At 32.9% G+C, this 21375-nt stretch overlaps 2 protein-coding genes across 2 annotated transcripts; both read right to left on the bottom strand.

Moving 5' to 3' along the window:
* Positions 1-3237: 3237 nt before the first annotated feature.
* Positions 3238-4347, bottom strand: LOC139500317 (UDP-galactopyranose mutase-like). The gene has a single exon (XM_071289059.1). It carries the CDS (start codon positions 4345-4347, stop codon positions 3238-3240), a length of 1110 nt encoding a protein of 369 aa, XP_071145160.1.
* A 10305-nt stretch (positions 4348-14652) lies between these two features.
* LOC139500318 (UDP-galactopyranose mutase-like) lies at positions 14653-15366 on the bottom strand. The gene has a single exon (XM_071289060.1). It carries the CDS (start codon positions 15364-15366, stop codon positions 14653-14655), a length of 714 nt encoding a protein of 237 aa, XP_071145161.1.
* Positions 15367-21375: the final 6009 nt, after the last annotated feature.

A 21375-nucleotide genomic window follows, 5' to 3' on the forward strand; every position in this document is an offset into this window, starting at 1 on the left:
ATAAACTGTTAAATAAATGGTTGAATGTGTTCTTTGAAAAAGGTAATGCATCTGCTGTAATTTACCAAAGGTAAGCTAGACTTAACAATGATTGCACTGCTCTGGAATGTTTATTAAAGATAGTTTTGTTTGTATTTATTCTTACTTGAAGATCAAATGAGACTTTGAAGTCACTAATTGTAATGATAAGTATCTATCTTCTAAATAAAACGAGAAAATAAAACCACATAAACCGAGATTTATTGTGTAAGATTAATTGTTTTTCCATTTAATCTGAAGGTTGACATTCAAAATTGATGGTATAGATATTCTATCTAGTCCTTCCTGTAGCATGGTGAATGTGATGACTATTTCCAACTCTACTCCTCGACGTAGACGCAGTCATGGTGATCTTCATTATACATCACCTACTTGATATGTTCATAATTATGAATTTACAGTTAACAAAACTTTGAATTTTAGAAAAACTAAGGCTTTTCTACCTCAGGAATAGATTACCTTGGCTGTATTTGGCGAAATTTTTAGGAGTTTTTGGTCCTCAATGCTCTTCAACTTCGTACTTTATTTGGCCTTTTATAACATTTTTGATTCGAGCGTCACTGATGAGTCTTTTGTAGATGAAACGCGCGTCTGGCGTAAATATTACATTTATTCCTGGTATCTATGGTGACTTTATTTGCAGGATTTCTCTTTCAATGACTTACTGCTATTTATACAAAAGCCGTTAGGTATTCATTCAATACGCACGAAATTTTATTCATTACCACTTTTAAAACTTCATTCCACTGTTTGGAAACTACTGTTACAAACCCTCATTCAAACCAAAACAAACTTACAGCTATCATTTTGGATATTGCAAGCCCCATATTTTTCAAACCAGTTCGCATTGGAAAAGATGAAAAAGAGAACAGATCTTTTCTTAAACTTACCTTTGCCAACAAAGGTCTGGAAGGCATCAACTAAGGCAACATCCTTCATCTTAAATTAGTTCAGTCGAAAATATCTCCTTAATTTAAAGATCAGTCTGTACCAATAATTCATTACACCTATACCAAACCAATTGCAACTAAAATTTTCAATTACGAACAAGTTTTGCAGGATCTCAACATTGACGACTTCAAGTCTAAACCTCCTGATTGCACCTGTGCTAGTTCCCAATTCACATATAATCCGGCTGGCCACGTTGTTACCGGAGACCTCAACATTATCAATAACCTTTCACTGCGAAATTTGTTATCCAAATGTCCGAAATATTGTGAGCCTAAATCAATCAATAGGAATTACAACTTCAAAATACTGATTGATTCAGTCGAGGATTATGCAAAGGAAATTGGCTAATCGCGAACAAGAAAACGTAGATACTCTTTCCGAATGGATTAATGCTGTGAGGTCGTTGATACTGATTCGAATTAAGAAACTAAATGGGTCTATCAATTCCACACGCTTCGCCAATTTTTAAAGACCCTAATGTTGCAAAACACTTGTCCTACCTCCATGACAAATATGTGGTTGTCTTCGCTGATAAACCCCCCAAACAACATCGTTTTTGTGTGTAAATATCATTTATCTGCTTGATAAATGAATTAGGTATTGACAATTCACTTGGAAACTCAACATTTACCCTCACGACACTTACCAAAGAGGAAAACATGGATGATCATAGGTCTGTTCTATGTTCCTTTGTAATTTCAACCAAAGATGAAGAACTGGATCTTTCATCACTGTATTGGATACCTAAACTTTATAAGTGTCCTTACAAACAACGGTTAATGCTGGGTCTTCCAAGTGCCCCAGGAAACCTCTTTCTAAAATGTTAAAATTTATTTTATCAGCAATCAAAGCCGGGCTCCAAAGTTACTGTGAAACTGCCTAGTCTAAAGGTGGCGTGAATCAGATGTGAGTACTAAAAAAATTCCAAAGATCTTTTAGAGTACATACAATCTAAGACTCTCTCATCTTACCATAGTATTAAAACATTTGACTTTTCTACACTTTATACAAGTATTCCCCATTCCAAACTATAAGACAAATTGAAAGAGTTGGTATTACTTTATTTCATTAAAAAGAACGGCGAACGTAGATACAAGTGTCTTGTCTTGGGGAAGGATAAATCCTACTTTGTAAAGAATCACTCCGATTGAAAAAATTCTCTGACATTATCAAGATGCTTGAATTCTTGATTGACAACATATGTGTTACGTTTGGAGGACATGTTTTTCAACAGACTGTCGGAATTCCAATGGGAACCGATTGTGCCCCTCTTCTTGCCGACTTGTTTCTTTATTATTATGTGGCTGACTTTATACAGGAACTTCTTAGGAAGAAGGATAAGAAGTTAGCAGTATCCTTTAGCTTTACTTTCCGCTACATAGATGATGTTCTCTCACTAAATAATACAACATTTGGTGACTATGTTGAACGAATCTATCACATCGAACTGGAGATAATGGATACTACAGATACTGTTAAGTCTGCATCATATCTTGACTTACATCTAGAAATTGACAATGAGGGTCGGTTGAAAACAAAACTTTACGACAAAAGAGATAATTTTAGCTTCCCGATAGTGAACTTTCCATTTCTATGTAGCAACATTCCAGTAGCGCCTGCATACGGAGTATATATTTAACGGTATTCCCGGGCTTGTATTTCGTATCTTGATTTCTGTGATAGAAGATTGCTGCTCACAAGGAAGCTATTGAACAAGAGTTCCAAATGGTGACGTTGAAATCATCCCTTCGTAAATTTTACGATGATATCGGATATGTTCCTTATGTCGTAACTACAATAACCTTTCCTTTCCATGAATGTGACCTACCGAATTAGACTATATACCGGATTTGTAATAACATAAGCAGCATCACGGGTGCCACATATAGAGCAGGATCTGCTGACCTTTCCGCAGCACCGGAGATCACCCCCAGTTTTTGGTGGGTTGTGTGTTGCTTAGTCTTTAGTTTTCTATGTTGTGTTTTCTGTACTATTATTTGTCTGTTTGTCTTTTTATTTTTAGCCATGGCATTGTCAGTTTATTTTCAATTTATGAGTTTGACTCTCCATTTGGTATATTTAGTACCTCTTCTACATATTAATCCTAATTGAAGTATGCATTTGAGGAGCAATATAATAAGACAAGCATTACACTTCGTGAGCAGTATGTAAACACTCTGAAATATAATATTTCAAATTGTTATTGCGTATCTGATTTATTAAAAAGCAGCGTACAATACTGTATGATCATATAGAAAAATTAGAGTCACAATACTCAAGTGCATTCAAAATTGATTGATCCATATTAAAATATTTATAACTGGCAAGTCGTCCAACAAAATGTATATTTCTCTCCTTCTCTGCTAATGCTTTATATTGTTCATACAGTTCCATATTTCTTTTGTTTGGAACAGGATAGTAGGGATCACCGTCGCTACATGTTGTCTCCGAGATGATCGTGGTGTGTGGCGAATCTTGATTGAGGAGATGTTTGTATTCTATTGTCCTGGTAAATGGAGTTTCGGGACCTGGATGATTAACATGAGCACATGGCTGGAAGAATTTAGTATTCTTCAAGCGTTGAATTTCAAAGTTTACGGATCGATACTCTAATTTGGGGTAACCAACATTTGTGAAGAAATCATCAATAGGACCAGAATATATAATTGTGCTGTTGGAGATAGCAGAAGGATTAATGTCAAAATAGTCGCATGACAGGCGTACTGTTATATTCTCATGGTCCAGAATGTTTTCGAAAAATTTTGTATAACCATCAGTAGGAAGTGCTTGATATTTGTCACTGAAGTAACGGTCATCGAAATTATTTCTTACTGGTATTCTAGCTAACACTGATGCATCCAATTCCTCTGGGTACCTCCCCCATTGTTTAAATGTATAATGCTTAAATATTTTTTCATACAAGGTTTCACCTACCCTTGACGTGGCCATTTGATACCCATTATCAATATGTTCATGCTTCAATTGGTTTCGGGACAACCAGTCATCTACTTCTTGTTGATTTGTTAAATGCTGTCCACATAACATATTAATTGTTGTTATGTTGGGTGGCAATGGTATGTATTGTCCATCAATTACCCCTAGGACTTTGTGTTCCCATCTTGTCCAGCTAGAAAAACGATTTACGTATTGCCATACTCTTTCGCTATTTGTATGAAACAAATGGACTCCATATTTATTAATTCTTATTCCGTTTTCATCGATGTAATCATAGCAGTTCCCGCCAATGTGATCTCTTTTGTCTACAATCATAACTTTCTTATGTCTTTCTTCAGCCATAAATCTGGCCATGACGGCCCCTGAAAGACCACACCCGACAACCAAATAGTCTGCCGACATGGTATTGACTTATCAGTTTCAAAATTGTATGACAATTATGATCAGCTTACATCCACTGTAAAACAAATTTAGACTTACAATAATACATTCTTCTTATTTTTAATTTTTTTAATACAATTAACGATGGCATACAAGTTAAAGTAAGTTTTTTAGGAATACTCTATATTTTAAACTTAATTTCAAACCCGAAACAAAATTAGAGAAATAGTTTGAAAAAAAATGTATGTACAAACAATGATCCTGATGTATCATGGCAAGAAAAAGAAGGTACCCAATGATATGATACAATTACCAAACATACAACACATGTTTGCGAAATAGTATTAATCAGGCAAACTTGGACGAGGCGCGTTTTTGGCGTATTAAATTTTAAACCTGATGCTTTTTGTTATTCATTAATCATGTGTTTCTTTGTCTAATACGTTTTCCTATGTATTTGTATTGTAGTCCTGTAATATTATGTTGTCATTTCTATGTTATATTTAACAGTGCCATTAAAGTGCGAGGTTTGGCATGCCACAAAACCAGGTTCAACCCACCATTTTTTCCTTTAAAAATGTCCTGTACCAAGTCAGGAATATGGCAATTGTTATATTATAGTTCGTTTCTGTGTGTGTTACAATTTAACGTTGCGTCGTTTGTTTTCTCTTATTTTTGAGTGTAAATTGACATTGCGATAAGACGAGTCACGGTACTTGTCGATCCCAAATTCATGTATTTGGTTTTGATGTTATATTTGTTATTCTCGTGGGATTTTGTCTGATGCTTGGTCCGTTTCTGTGTGTGTTAGTTACATTGTAGTGTTGTGTCGTTGTTCTCCTCTTATATTTATGCGTTTCCCTCAGTTTTAGTTTGTTACCCCGATTTCGTTTTTTGTCCATGGATTTATGAGTTTGAACAGCGGTATACTACTGTTGCCTTTATTTACCTGAATTTAGAAACCCTAAACCCCCAAAATATTATTAAAATGCAACAAGCACACCCCTTCTTAGTTACGTTAATCTAATTGCAACTTTTGTGTATTGGTTACCGTGGTTTTTTGTTGTTTATGTTTTTTTTTGCTCAGTCATAATGTATTGGCATTATGTTTTGTACTATGTTGTTTGTTTGGGTAGTTTGTTTTGTTTTGACAAGGTATTGAAAGGGAGACGAAAGATGCAAGAGGGACAGTCAAACTTAAAAATTGAAAATAAACTGACAACGACATGGCTAAAAATTAATAAAAAAACAGACAAATAATAGTACAGAAGACAACATAGAAAACTAAAGACTAAGCAACACGAACCCCATCAAAAACGGGGGGGGTGTGGTGTCAGGTGTTTCGGAAGGATAAGCAGATCCTGGTACACACGTCGTGCTGTTTTTATTAAAAATCCGGTAAATTCAGTAGGTAACATTCGTGAAAAGGGAAGGATGAAAAAGACATTACATTTTACATTATCCATGTGGTCTTATACAAGTGTTTTGTGAGTTTATTTGCAACCACTGGGTCGATGCCACTGCTGGTGGAATATGTATTCCCTGGGAGCATAACTAGCCCCAGTAGTCAGCACTTCTATGTTGTCATGAATTATCATCGTGTTTTGAAATACTAAGAGTTTTCTACCTCAGGAATAGATAACATTAGCTGTATCTGACAAAACTTTTAGGACTTTTTGGTCCTCAGTGCCCTCAACTTCGTACTTTATGCCTTTAACATTTTGATTCCCGGGTCACTGATAAGTATTTTGAAGAGGAAACGCGCGTCTGGCGCAAATATAAAATTTTAATCCTGGTATCTATGATTAGATTATTGTTACGACCTTGGACTTGACCGCATTTAATGAAAAACAAAATACAAAAAACAGATTACCTGATACTTTTGAAATGTTTTTTATAATAGATCTTTTCAGAAACAACTTATCGTTTGTATTATGTACCATAATGTATTTACAATTTAATAAACGATATTTTGCAAATTTATTTCGATTGATTTTATTTCACTACGTTAACGTGTGTCATGTTTCTAAAATTAATTTCACAAACACATTGTGTAAGAGTTTCAAAATTATATACCCAATCAAACAATGACAATTAGGCGAACACGCGTAATATTTTCAGTATGTGCTGATTGGACAAAATTTATTTTATGGACGAAGGAGGACATCACTTTTTTGCTCGGGTCAAACATCTGTTGTTTTTTAAACTTTATCCAAGAAGAGCTTTTACTTTCCAATAAAATACTGCAAGTTCAAGGTTAGGGTCCCGTTAACATGTTAACCCCGCCATATTCTCTATGTATGTGCCTGTTCCAAGTCAGGAGCCTCTAAGTCAGTGGTTGTCGTTTGTTGCTGTGTTATATATTTGTTTTCGATCATTTGTTTGAATTGTTTTACACTTGTGAATTGAAAGACTTTTATAGCTTACTATGCAGTATGTGCTTTGCTTATTATTTATTGCTATAAGGTGAAATATGGCTGTTAATTTCTGTGTCATTTAGCCTCTTGTGGGTGTTGTCTCGATGGCATTCATGCCACCATTTTTTTTATGCATGTTCTGAAACCAAAATATTTTCAAATTATAGATATCATTATATTAATTCATCATTCACTCATTTTAAAAGAAATTTTCTTTATGTATTTATTTCAAATCTGAAACAGATTTTTGTGTTCATACACTTTCAATCAGACATTATTTAATGCAATGCCAAAAACAACAGATAATTAGTCAGTACCAACAGAAAAAACTTACACATGTTACAGTCGACATAATGTTATACTTTAGACTGAGGTGATTCAAAAGATGAAAAAATGTATAAGATTTTTAAATGAGATAACTATAAGTAATGTACATGTATATTTAACGCAGAGATATAAGGAATTGTCTCAGACCTGGATACTAATTGACGTTTCCGTTGTACCCTAATGAAAATGAGATTTCTTAATTATATAGTAATACTTACCTAGATGATAGTTTTCCTCTTTTGTGTACGTGGACATCACTTGATATTGATGTAGAAAACACGACAGGTTGTGCATCCATTAAAGACATATGTTTGATAAAAAAAAGTTGTTTCAAAATATATATATATGTATAATGTAGCGTTTATTCTCATCAGTTATAAATAAAGAGTTATCATAGAATTTTAAAAGTTTTAATGGTTGGCTTATTATACTAAGAAAGGCACGACGACAATGAAGCAATCAAACCCCATGAGACGAAGAAAACAAACTCACTTTAAATAAAATACTACTTATTTCGTACGATTTTATTTTAGGAGTTCAGAAAATTCGGTTGACGATTCGTTTTAAATAATTAGAAAAATGTTCAAACACATGGCCACTCTAAATCGTCTTGCGTTTAGAAAAACGCTTCTAATTATCCATCCAAAATCTGATATCAACACAAGCTCCTTGATGCTTTGACAAAATAAGATCTAAGACCTTGATAAGTGAGACATTTTAAAATGTCATTTTTAAAAACATATTTTACAGATATATGTAACGATTATCATTGATAACCTCACCCAGTCGCATTAATATAAACCTCGCAAAGATATTCGTACAGTATTAAAGATGAATAGACGATATCTGTTAGTATTTATCGATACGTTAGTATACCAAACTACTTTACATCATAGATCGTCAACATAAATACAGACGTGTATTTGGTTTTGATGTTATATATATATGTTATATTTGTTTTTCTCGTGGGATTTTGTCTATATGTGTTACATTTTAGTGTTATGTCGTTGTTCTCCTCTTATATTTAATGCGTTTCCCTCGGTTTTAGTTTGTTATCCCGATTTTGTTTTTTGTCCATGGATTTATGAGTTTTGAACAGCGGTATACTACTGTTGCCTTTATTTATACAATTTATGAAACTGATTGCAAAACCATTAATAATATAGAACGTTAACAAAATCATCGAGTTTGCAGTCTGACTGTCATGTTTTTTTTGTATTTTTTTTTTTTTTTTAGAAATAAAATTGAGAATGGAAATGGGGAATGTGTCAAAGAGACAACAACCCGACCATAGAATATATTAATTATTTTTAGAGGTTTTTTTTTTTTACTTTTGTTCATATGTTTATTTATTTTATTTTTTTAAAGTGTTTTTGTTCTTTCCACTTTATTTCGGAGACTTATTTTACTAGTATAGTCTGTCGCTGTTTATTTTAAGGAAGTTCAAGGAAAAGGTACTTTAAATTGCTAATAATCAAAACATATATACTAGTAGCTAAATATTTGTAATGTGTTGCACTCATTTAACATCGACTATTATCAGTTCATCTTAATTTTCATGATATAACATTGAATAACCTTTGGGGATTTTTCTTCTTTTTGTATGTGCATTTAAATGTATTTATTCCCAAATCTCATGTTTTGCACTAATGTTTTTTTTTATCTAATGTTGGATAGAAATGTATTCTTTGTTCTATTACAAATACTGCACAAAAGTATAATCATGTATCTTGAATTTGAATATGTTATTATTTTTTCATATATAATTAAGAAGCGGAAATGGTTTAGCAAACAAATGGAAATTAAAGGTAACCGTAGCATACCGCTTTTCAATAGTCACAAATCGATTATGCTAGCTCATTTAATAGTCTATGATTATCGTTCTGCTGCTATGAGAAATAATTTCAAACTACTGTATTCATTGTAAAAGAAAAACACAGAATAAAAATGTTAAACGGCTAAACATGCATGCCAGACAAATATTTACACCTTAGTATGATTCTATACACCAAATATAGTGGTCTTATCGTGAACAGTTCCTGATAAACAGATCAAACCATAGCAACTCAGCATTGAACATTGGACCATGAAACTGAGGTTATATTTTCATGAGCCCTGGAAGATAGATATGTACACCTTACAATAATTCCATACACCAAATATAGTTGACCCATTACTTATAGTATCTCATATACTGACAAAAAACGAACACTGAATAGACCAACGACCCTCTAGTAAATGATCATTAAATACAAGAAATAGTGACAACTTTGCTTATAATGTCTGATGAAAAAAACAAAACCACATAATTTTAGCATTGTCCAATGAACCCTTAAGTTGAAATAAAGGTCAGATGTTACCAGCCAGTCAGATATGTACACGTTATTCCATAAACCAAATGCAGTTGACCTGATGCGTGTAGTATTGGAGATACTGACCTGACCATGCAACTTTAACCTTTAACCTCAGCTGAACCCAACATGACGGATTTGTAGATGTTGCTACAAATCCATTGTAAGTGAGTGTTTCACTTCACCAAAGAAACAGAATTTTTGTTCAAGTATCCACTGAACCATAAAAATGAGGTCCAGGACAATGAAAATATGACTGACGGAAACTTCGTTACATAATTTTTCTGTATATAAATTAAGAAGCATCCGGACAAAGCTTTTTACAAATAATATACGCCATTGCTGATGATGGACTGTAATACTTATGTCTGACAGTCTGTGGTTCAAATTGGTTGCAGGTAAGAAGAAAAGTGTCCATTTTACTAATTATCCACAGGTTGTATCAAATTTCATTCATGCACGTACACAATCATGAGATACTGATGAAACACTCCCATAATTCTTATCATCTGCTCGAATCCAGAATTCTGTAACATTTAAAAAACTTAATCTCAACGACCTGCATGTTACATGGCTTAATCTTAACTATGAGTATCCCATTCCACCATCAAAAACCTTGCTAAAATGGGCATCTATTGGACTGTACTGGATGTATACATATGCAGCCAAAACATCAAGATGTGAACTTTTTATCTGATTGCATTATTTCGGAATAGAGCAAGTTGTAACATGTGTAAGTTATAAGAACCATTGCAACAACTCCAGTCAGTATATTGAGCAATGATGTAAATATTATTCAGTTTGGATCAATTTGTATTGTGGCTTAGATAAATAGATAGGATGAATGAAAAAAATAAGATATATTGCTGTAAGTTGGGTTGAATAATGAATATTTGTTTTCATGAGAATACTTAAAACATTTGAAACCGGACAATGACCTTGTAAGTTAAAAAAAATGCAGGTTTCAAGTTGAAACAATAATTTTTTGGAATACTTTGAAATATATTCATTTATACCTAAATACTTTTACGCCGTTACTCAAATTTAAGGATAAATCATTATAGCGTTAGCTATATTGGTTGAGCCTGAGTTTGAAGGTCATTCTGTCCATCACTATTGATGTGTGGTAACCTTCTCTTAAAGTTTTTTTTTATACTTACAAGCGACTGGACATGTTATTTTTCAACAAATTCCTTACTTCTAGTTACTTCTTTAATATTCTCTAATGCTTTAATCGCTTTATCAAGCATAAAGTAACACTTTTCTAATGCTTAAAGAAGTCACCTTTTGAACAATATTTAAAGGCTAGGAATCTATAATTCTGAATTTACATTAAAACTTCTTTGAAATAAACTAAACAATAACGAATGATGTTAATGTCAAATTTAGAGGGAGCGTGAATTTTATGTTCTACCACGGATTGTTACAATTACTCTTATACACATTTCTGTTTTATACAAGTTTATTTACACATTATATGAGAGTCTTTGTTATACATGCACATGTCATTTTTTACATTTTCGCATATTAGAGTTTTCTTACAAATTGACGAAAGGTACGTACGCTTGACGAATCATACGTAAGACTCGTTTAAGGGATCCTTTATTTTGGCATATTTAAATTATAGTCCAGGAACTTCGGACCATTTACCTACTTGCAACGACACTTACAATGATTTTTTCTTGAGATAGGAAAAACATAAACTTCCTTGATTCAATATTTGCAACGCCCAGAATAATAAAATGAAGAAAAAAAGATGACCGTCATACTATACCATATGCTGGAGCTCGTTTAATAACTTGTGAATCATCGCCTCTCTGAGTAATATTCATTGGGCCCCTTAGTGTGTCTATATGATACACGTACCAGAGTTAGGCTCTCCTATGGAATCGTTATTTTAGCGTATAATTGCGTTTTGCCTACAGTCCAGAACATTCATAAAATATAAGTCACTGGACGTTCGTGTCTATCTTCCAAGCATGTGTACTGTTAGATCGTCTTTATAAAATCCACAATATATATGATGCAAAATTGTAGATTTATTTTCTTCATATACCTTTAGGAGTTTAAATGTGTATGTAATTGAACAAAACGATCTTCATGTATATAATTAGCTGATCTATGATTAAAGCCCAAGGGCAGATTTAGGAATGATTCGCACAAGAGAACATTTACTCAACCGACACATTCCTAGCCTCCAATTCTCGATCTTTTCCTCAATCTATTAAATACAATTAAGTCAGAAAGATAGAGAGAGAGACGATTTACTTTTCTAAAACACCCAATTTTTTTGTTTTTGCTTTGAGTGTAAGGGAACCATCAATTTACTTCAAGAGGGTTATGCTTTTTTCCTTTAAAAATATTCTGGTTCCCAATTTGACCGAAAAAAATGTTGTGGTCAAGTAGATTACAAACAAAATCTGAATCCAGATTTTCCCTTCACCTTATAGTGTTTAAATTTTGATAAAAATAATTGATTAATAGCGTCGAAAAACTAAGAAAAAAAAAACACATAACCCCCTCCCCTTTTGAAGTTCAATGGTTGCTACCATAACTTGTTTGTTTTTATTCTTTTTTCCCCCATTTTATACTTGTTTAATAGTGTAAATTTTGTAACGTTAATATTAAACTGAATTTACAATTTAAGTTATGGTTTCAATGTATCCCCTGCGATCACAAGAGGTAAATTACCTTTATAACATTAATAGAAAACTAGATGTGTCAAAGTGACACGAATGGCCCCGTCCCAAAAAGTTGAAAAATCTGCAATTTCAATATAAACATATGTGGACACAAACATGATGGTAGTCTCACATATAAAAAATCAGGTCAAAATCTGAAGGCGTATAGAAATAAAACCCGTATAACTGTGATTTTCAATAATTTATCAAAGTCCAAAGCCCGTAATTTCAGCAAATATTAGCGGAGCGGAACGAAACTTAAAATTGACATGTAACGCATCATGGTTAACTCACATACCAAAAATCAGCCCAATATCTGAAGGTATTTAGAAAAAAAAAACGTATACCTGTGATTTTCATCAATTTCTCAAAGTCCAAAGCCCGTAATTTCGGCAAAAAATAGTAGAGCGGAACGAAACCTAAACTTGATCTGTAACTCATCATGGTTAACTCACATATAAAAAAATCAGCCCAATATCTGAAGGCGTTTAGAAAAAAGTCCGAATAACTGTGATTTTCAACAATTTCTCAAAGTCCAAAGCCAGTAATTTTGTCAAAAACTAGTGGAGCGGAACAAAACTTAAACTTGATCTGTAACTCATCATGGTTAACTTACATACCAAAAATCAGCCCAATATCTGAAGGCGTTTAGAAAAAAAACTGCGTATAATGATTTGTGGCGGAATGACGGAATGACAGAATAACGGAATTACGGAATTACGGAATTTCGGAATTTCGGACAAGGGTAAAACTATATGGCACCGACAACTTCGTTGCGGGGATATAAAAACTTGATCACAAAATCTGTTTTTCTAGATTTATTTCACATTACTTTTTCAAAATCTGTTTTTCTAGATTGATTTTACATGACTTTTTCAAAACTTTGCAGCATCGTAGTTTTGCAAATCTCGATATTCCAAGTTGACAATTTGCTGATAGTGTACCATAAAAAATAAAATGAATTATAATTCTTTGCCTTTAAATCTAGACTAACGTACTTCAACTATGCCATTAAAATTTTAATAGTGAAACTCGTGCTTAAACAATTCTCGCGGAAATGTGTGTACTGATGGTTCACGTAAGTAACGTGTCGGACGTAAGTATATTTGACACTATTTTTCTTTATTTTCTAATATAAAAAGCGTGTATTATTTGCGATATGCTTATTTTTGAAAGATAAACTTGATTTAGAAAAGAATGATGTTTTACCGAATAAAACAGAGACTCTAACTTGTTATTTCGGAAATGTAATACGTGTTCCCTTTATTCGTTCGTACCTTTCGTCAATTTATAAGAAAGCTCTATTGATTCTAATAAAAGAGGCGAAAGATACCAGAGGGACTTTCAAACTCGGGTGATCTATGGTGCTCTGGAAGGGTAAGCAATCACTACAAACTCGGTAAATAGTCGAATACGGTAAGTCACATTCCTGAAAAGGGAACGGGATTGTTATAACGACATCAGATACACTCGATATCATATGTTGAACGGTTATTCCATAACAGTCAACCAACTCAAAGTTACGAGGGGTTGTCTCAACTTCATCATTTGGAACTCTTGGTTTAATAGCTCCGTTGTGAGCAGTAACCCTCTATCATGAAAATCATTATAGGAAACACAACCTCAGGAATATCGAAGACAGGTTAGACATAACAACTGATTAGTTACACTGCTTTGTTATGTTTATTAGAGATCTTTTTATATATATTTATTCTACTTGATCATATGAAATACAATTCATGACACTGTGAATACACCAATGGTAATGATAAACTAAAAGTGTTTATAAAAGAAATTAGAAAATCAAAACCAAATCATCGAAGATGTATTGTGCAAGATTCATAAACGTGTCATTCACAACTTTCACATATGATATGCATATCGTTTTCTTTAAAATCGAACGATACTTCAAACATTCGAGGCAGTTAATAAAATCGAATTTTATCATAAATGCCAAACACACTATTTGTGAATGTTTTAATGGGTATTGAACTACAAAAGACACCATTATAACAATTTCGCGGTCTTGAATTAACCCGCATCAGACAATTACACTAGCTCCTTCTTCTCTAAGCTGCCTGTTTCAGGAAAAATCTTATTGCACACAAATGTGTAGTATATAAATGTAACTCGATGCCGCTTAACTGGTTTTCCATTCAATCTGAAAATTGACATTCTAAACATTAGTGCCAATATATCATTATGGCATCCATTTCCATTTGGGGAGGGATGGGGTTGACATACCAGTATCGTTTGGATATTTGTCAATCGAGAAGACCGTATGTAGAGTCTTTCTTGTCATTGTATTTCGGTCTGGTTTCCTAATACCGCTCAAATATCCCCTTAAATGTACCAAAATAATTCATGATTACTAGTACTGTCACCATTGATACTACATATCAATAAAAATGAGGTAAATTTGCATTTGAGGAGCAATATAATAAGAAAGGTATTACACATCGTAAGCAGTATTTTAACATTCGGAAATATAATATTTCTACTTTTTATTGGCATCTGAATAATTAAAAAGCAGAGTATAATGTTGTATTTTTACATAGAAAAATTAGAGTCACAATACTCAAGTGCATTCAAAATTGATTGATCCATATTGAAACATTTATAACTGGCAAGTCGTCCAACAAAATGTATATTTCTCTCTTTCTCTGTCAATGCTTTATATTGTTCATACAGTTCCATATTTCTTTTGTTTGGAACAGGATAGTAGGGATCACCGTCGCTACATGTTGTCTCTGAGATAATCGTGGTGTGTGGCGAATCTTGATTGAGGAGATGTTTGTATTCTATTATCCTGGTAAATGCAGTTTCGGGACCCGGATGATTAACGGCAGCACATGGCTGGAAGAATTTAATATTCTTCAAACGTTGAATTTCAAAGTTTACGGATCTATACTCTAATTTGGGATAGCCAACATTTGTGAAGAAATCATCAATAGGTCCAGAATATATAATGGTACTGTTGGAGACAGCAGAAGGATTAATGTCAAAATAGTCACATGACAGACGTATTGTTATATTTTCATGGTCCAGTATATTTTCGAAAATTTTTGTATAACCGTCAGTAGGAAGTGCTTGATATTTGTCACTGAAGTAACGGTCATCGAAATTATTTCTTACTGGTATTCTAGCTAACACTGATGTATCCAATTCCTCTGGGTACCTCCCCCATTGTCTAAATGTATAATGCTTAAATATTTTTTTCATACAAGGTTTCACCAACCCTTGACGTGGCCATTTGATATCCATTATCAATATGTTCATGCTTCAATTGGTTTCGGGACAACCAGTCATCTGCTTCTTGTTTATTTGTTAAATGCTGTCCACATAACATTTTAATAGTTGTTATGTTTGGTGGCAATGGTATGTATTGTCCATCAATTACCCCTAAGACTTTGTGTTCCCATCTTGTCCAGCTAGAAAAACGATTTACGTATTGCCACACTCTTTCGCTATTAGTATGAAACAAATGTGCTCCATATTTATTAATTCTTATTCCGTTTTCATCGATGTAATCATAGCAGTTTCCACCCACGTGATCTCGTTTGTCTACGATCAGAACCTTCTTATTTCTTTCTTCTGCCATAAATCTGGCCATGACTGCCCCTGAAAGACCACACCCGACAACCAAATAGTCTGTCGACATGGTATTGACGTATCAGTTTCAATTTTTTACGACACTTATGATCAGCTTACATCCACTGTAAAACAAATTTAGACTTACAATTATACATTATTATTATTTTCTAAAAAAATTACTTCAATTTACGATGGCATACAAGTTAAAGTAGGTACTTTCTTTTAGGAAGACTCAATATTTAATCTTTATTTCAAACCCGAAACAAATTTAGAGAAAATGTTCGAAAAAATGTATGTACAAACGATGATTCTGATGTATCATGGCGAAAAAAATAACGTATTTCAATATGATACAATTACCAAATATAAAACACAGGTTTACGAAATCATATGTATCAGGTAAACTCGTTAACCTAATTAAGGTTGCACTATCTAAATACAGCTGTTTCTCAAAAACACGCCTCTTTTGGGGAAATCATGAATATTCATAGAAAATTAATTTTGTTTACATACTGGTTCCCAGTTATGCTATTTGTGTTCCATCTCACAAAGACATGACTTAGGAATGTTACCAGTAAATTTACATGTGCCTATGGTTTACATTGAAATCTGTGGTAACCTTTCATTCGAGGTAGGAGTAGTTAAGAAAATTAGTGTTAGTTTAAACTCTGAGAAGTTCAGGGCATATAAACGTTGAAAATATGCCGCACAGCCCTATATTTTGACATTTGAACAAAATTGTGGTGCATATGAACTTTTAATTCTAGGATCAGATTTTTTTTTAAAACTTTATAGTAAAAGTGTTACAGTTTTAGCCGTAAAAGGAGTTCCTATGGGAAAATGCATTGTCAATGTTTACAGAATTGCAAACTTAAGATACCATAAAACCCCAAAATATTATTCAAATGCAACTAGCACATTCCCTCTTAGGTTACCTTAATCTAATTGCAACTGTTGTGTATTGGTTACCGTGGTTTTTGTGGGGTTCTTTTGCTCAGTCATAATGTTTTCGTATTGTGTTTTGTACAATGTTATTTGTCTTTATGTAGTTTGGTTTGTTTTTGTTTCGACAAGGCATTGAAAGAGGGACGAAGGATATAAGAGGGACAGTCAAACTTAAAGTTTGAAAATAAACTGACAACACAATGGCTAAAAATTAAAAAAAAAAAAAAAAAAAAAAACACACACACAAATAATAGTACAGAAGACACAACATAGAAAACTAAAGACTAAGCAATACGAACCCTATCAAAACCTGGTGCTTCGGAAGGGTAAGCAGATCCTGTGGCACCTGTCGAGTTGTTTTTTTTTTTTTTTATTAAAAATCCGGTAAATAGTCTAATTCATTAGGTCACATTCGTGAAAAGGGAAGGGTTTTGTAAGAAAGGTGGAAAAAACAATAGGCATTTGGTCTTATACAAGTGTTTCAAGTTGTGAGTTTATTTACAATTACTGGGTCGATGCCACTGCTGGTAGAATATTTATTCCCTGAGGGAATCACTAGCCCCAGTAGTCAGCACTTCTATGTTGTCATGAATTAGCAATGCGTTTTTTAATACTAAGGGTTTTCTTCCTTAGGAATAGATTACCCTTAGCTGTATTGGACAAAACTTTTAGGACTTTTTGGTCCTCAGTGCCCCTCAACTTCGTACTTTATTAGGCCTTTAACACTTTGATTCGAGCGTCACTGATTAGTCTTTAATAGACGAAACGCGCGTCTGGCGCAAATATAATTTTTTTTAGTTTATTGTAACGACATTGTACTTGATCGTAATAATAAAAAAAAAATTCCTAAACAGATTACTTGATACTTTTGATACGTTTCTAATAATAGATGAAGAGCTTTTCAGAAACAACTGATCGTTTGTATTATGTACCATAATGTATTTACAATTTAATAAACGATATTTTGAAAATTTATTTCGATTGATTTTATTTAACTACGTTAACGTGTGTCATGTTTCTAAAATTAATTTCACAAACACATTGTGTAAGTGTTTAAAAAGATATATACCCAATCAAATAATGACAATAGGCGAATACATGCAATATTTTGAGTATTTGCTGATTGAACAAAATTTATTTTATGGAGTAAGGAGGACATGACTTTTTAACTCGGGTCAAACATCTGTGTTTTTTTTTAACTTTATCCAAGAACAACTATTAATTTTCAATAATATACTGCAAGTTCCAGGTAAGGGATCCCGTTAACATGTTCAACCCCGCCATATTCTCAATGTATGTGTCTATCCCAAGTCAGGATCCTTAAAGTCAATGGATGTTGTTTCTTGCTGTGTTATATATTTGTTTTCGATCATATTTGTACATTGATAAAACGGTATGTTTTCTCGATTGCATTGTTTTACACTTGTGAATTGAGGGGATTTTATAGATTACTATGCAGTATGTGCTTTGCTTATTGTTGGCGGCCATAAGGTGACATATAGCTGTTAAAATTTCTGTGTCATTTAGCCTCTTTTGGGGTGTTGTATCAATGGCAATCATACCACTTATTTTATGCATTTACTAAAACCAACATAAATTCAAATTATGAATATTATTATATTTATTCATCGTTCACTCATTTTAAAAGAAATTTTCTTTATGTATTTATTTCAAATCTGAAACAGATTTTTGTGTTCATACACTTTAAATCAGACATTATTTAAAGCAATGCCAAAAACAACAGATGAATAGTCAGTACACACAGAAAAAACTTACAGTCAACATAATGAAATACTTTAGACTGAGGTGATTCAAAAGATAAGGTGGCAGAAACCAGTTATTTTACAATAAATCTTTAGAATTTCATGGATTTATGATTTTATTTTCTTGAAAATTTATTCAAGCTTATATACAAATAAAATGTATGGTTTCAAGGAACTAAGATGAGTGCGTGCTTATGTAAATATATAGAAAACCTTTAAATTTCGGTGTCCGTCCAGCTCGGAGATTTTAAAATTTATAAATGCATTGCAAATAAGGCAAAAAATGTGATGCTCTGATACCAATCTAATTCTCACCTGCAGAATCCTGCTAAAAGCCGACAAGAATTTTAGGCAAAATTCAAGAGATAAAGGATATTCAGTGACTTAGAGCCTTGTCCGAACCTATCCTTACCATCAAAATCTCAAGATATTTTTGCTTACATAAAAATGATTTTTCCCCACTTTAATTGGATGCCATCAAGTGAAGAGACCACCATTTTGACTTCTGATTGGACCCATATGTGAAGGAAATCCCCAACCTGTGTATGCAACTACTTACTTGTGTAGTACAATAGCCTAGAATTTACATTCATTTATTTTTTCAGTCCACATGATGCATGACACATATCAAAATATATATGTATTAATATTTATGCTTCTTTTTTTCTAATTTTCCACCTTATATCAAAAGTTCAACTTTGTTTTTTTCGTTGTAGTTGAATTTTTAATAAAATAATGGCATATTTTTGTGACAAGCTCGATTTCAGTCTTTATATTTCTGCCAAAAGTATTTGGTTTTAGTCAACATTATATAAACATCATGCATGCCTGTGTCAGTTTGTTGAGCAAAGGGGTGAATATTTTATGTGTCATCAATTTGAATTGTGGCTTATATAAATAGGATAAATGATAAAATTAAATACATTTCTGTAAGAAGGGTTAAAACATATAAATGATAAAATTAAATACATTTCTGTAAATAGGGTTAAAACATATACATCAATTTTCAGGCGAATGCTAGAAAAATGTCAAACAGGACAATGACCTTGTAAGTTCAAAGATGTAAAGTTCAAGTTTCCCATATCATATTTTAAAAGATGTTAAAGCAGTTTTGTGGTATAGTAATGATATACCAAACATGTTGGGAGAAAATTCAATAAAATTTGTACATAAAACAGCTTGTGTCAGATCCCTTTTGTATCAATGTTCATACAAAATAACAATAAACTACATTATGGAAAACAGTATAAAATGTACCAAAAATCTTTTCTTTAAACTGTCACTGTGTTTTAGGTTTGATCATGTATATGTTTACAGATGTTTTTACGTTCTTTTAAATGGGGTCAGATTGGGGTTCACTGAAAATAACTGAGGAAACATAAACATTTTTTTTTCAACATGATTTCAACATAGGAATCATGTGATATTCCTATGTTCCACACTACAAGGTGTGTGCTAACCATCTGTTTGAGTCTACAATACAATACTTTCTGCGAGTCATTGGTCTCATGGAATGTGTTCACTTCAGAAATCTGCGCCATCTAAAAAATCTAGACCTGCATGTTGCATGGATAGATAAAACTAGAGGCTCTTAAGAGCCTGCAAGTGTTGTTCACCTTGGTATATGTGCATACTAAACAAAGGACACAGATGGATTAATGAAAAAATTGTGTTTGGGTGAAGGTGATGTGTTTGTAGATCTTACTTTACTGAACATTATTGCTTCTTACAATTATCTCAATTTATAATAAATTTGGCTCATTAGTTACAGAGGAAAATATTTTGTTAAAATTTACAAAAATTTACAAAATTTATGAAAATTATTAAAAGTTGACTATACAGGGCAATAACTCCTTAAAGGGTCAACTGACCATTTTGGTCATGTGACTTATTTGTGGATCTTACTTTGCAGAACATTATTGCTGTTTACAGTCTATCTTTGATAATATACAAGATAATGACCAAAAACAGCAAAATTTCCTTAAAAATTACAATTCAGGGGCAGCAACCCAACAACTGATTTTCTGATTCATCTGAAAATTTCAGGGCAGATAGATCTTGACTTGCAAAACAATTTAACCCCATGTCTGAATTGCTCTTAATGCTTTGGTTTCAGAGTTATAAGCCAAAATCTACATTTCACCCATATGTTCTATTTTTAGCCATAACGGCCATCTTGGTTGGTTATCTGGGTCACCCCACACATTTTTTAAACTAGATACCTCAATAATGATTGTGGCCAAGTATAGTTAAATTTTGCCTGGCAGTTTTAGAGGAGAAGATTTTTGTAAAAGATTACAAAAATTTACGAAAATCTGGTAAAAAATGACTATAAAGGGCAATAACTCTTAAAAGAGGTCAACTGACCATTTTAGTCATGTTGACTTATTTGTAGATCTTACTTTGCTGAACATTCTTGCTGTTTTACAGTTTATCTCTATCTATAATAATATTCAAGATAATAGCCAAAAAAAAGGCAAAATTTCCTTATAATTGGCAATTCAGGGGCAGCAACCCAACAACTGGTTGTCTGATTTGTCTGAAAAAATCAGAGCAGATAGATCTCGACCTAATAAACAATTTTACTCGTGTCAGATTTGCTCTAAATGCTCAAGTTTAAGAGTTATAAGTCAAAATCTACATTTTACCCCTATGTTCTATTTTTAGCCATGGCGGCTATCTTGGTTGATTGACCGGGTCATGCCACACATTTTTTAAACTAGATACCCCAATGATGATTGTGGCCAGGTTTGGTTAAATTCGGCCCATTAGTTTCAGAGGAGAAGAATTTTGTAAAAGTTAACGACGACGCCGGACGACGCCAGCCAAGTGATGAGAAAAACTCACTTGACCCTTTGGGCCATGTTAGCTAAAAAAAATATGCTCATCCCCTTCCTTAAATTGGTATCCACTTGATGTATAAATACTAAGCCACAACCGCAATGAATGTTTAATCGGATTCATTATGTAT

Source organism: Mytilus edulis, chromosome 13 (assembly GCF_963676685.1).
Source record: "Mytilus edulis chromosome 13, xbMytEdul2.2, whole genome shotgun sequence".
NCBI lineage: Eukaryota > Metazoa > Mollusca > Bivalvia > Mytilida > Mytilidae > Mytilus > Mytilus edulis.

What these genes read in the sequence shown, in the direction of transcription:
- LOC139500317 (XM_071289059.1), bottom strand. Translation starts at nt 4,347, where the DNA reads ATGTCGGCAGACTATTTGGTTGTCGGGTGTGGTCTTTCAGGGGCCGTC.
- LOC139500318 (XM_071289060.1), bottom strand. Translation starts at nt 15,366, where the DNA reads ATGGATATCAAATGGCCACGTCAAGGGTTGGTGAAACCTTGTATGAAA.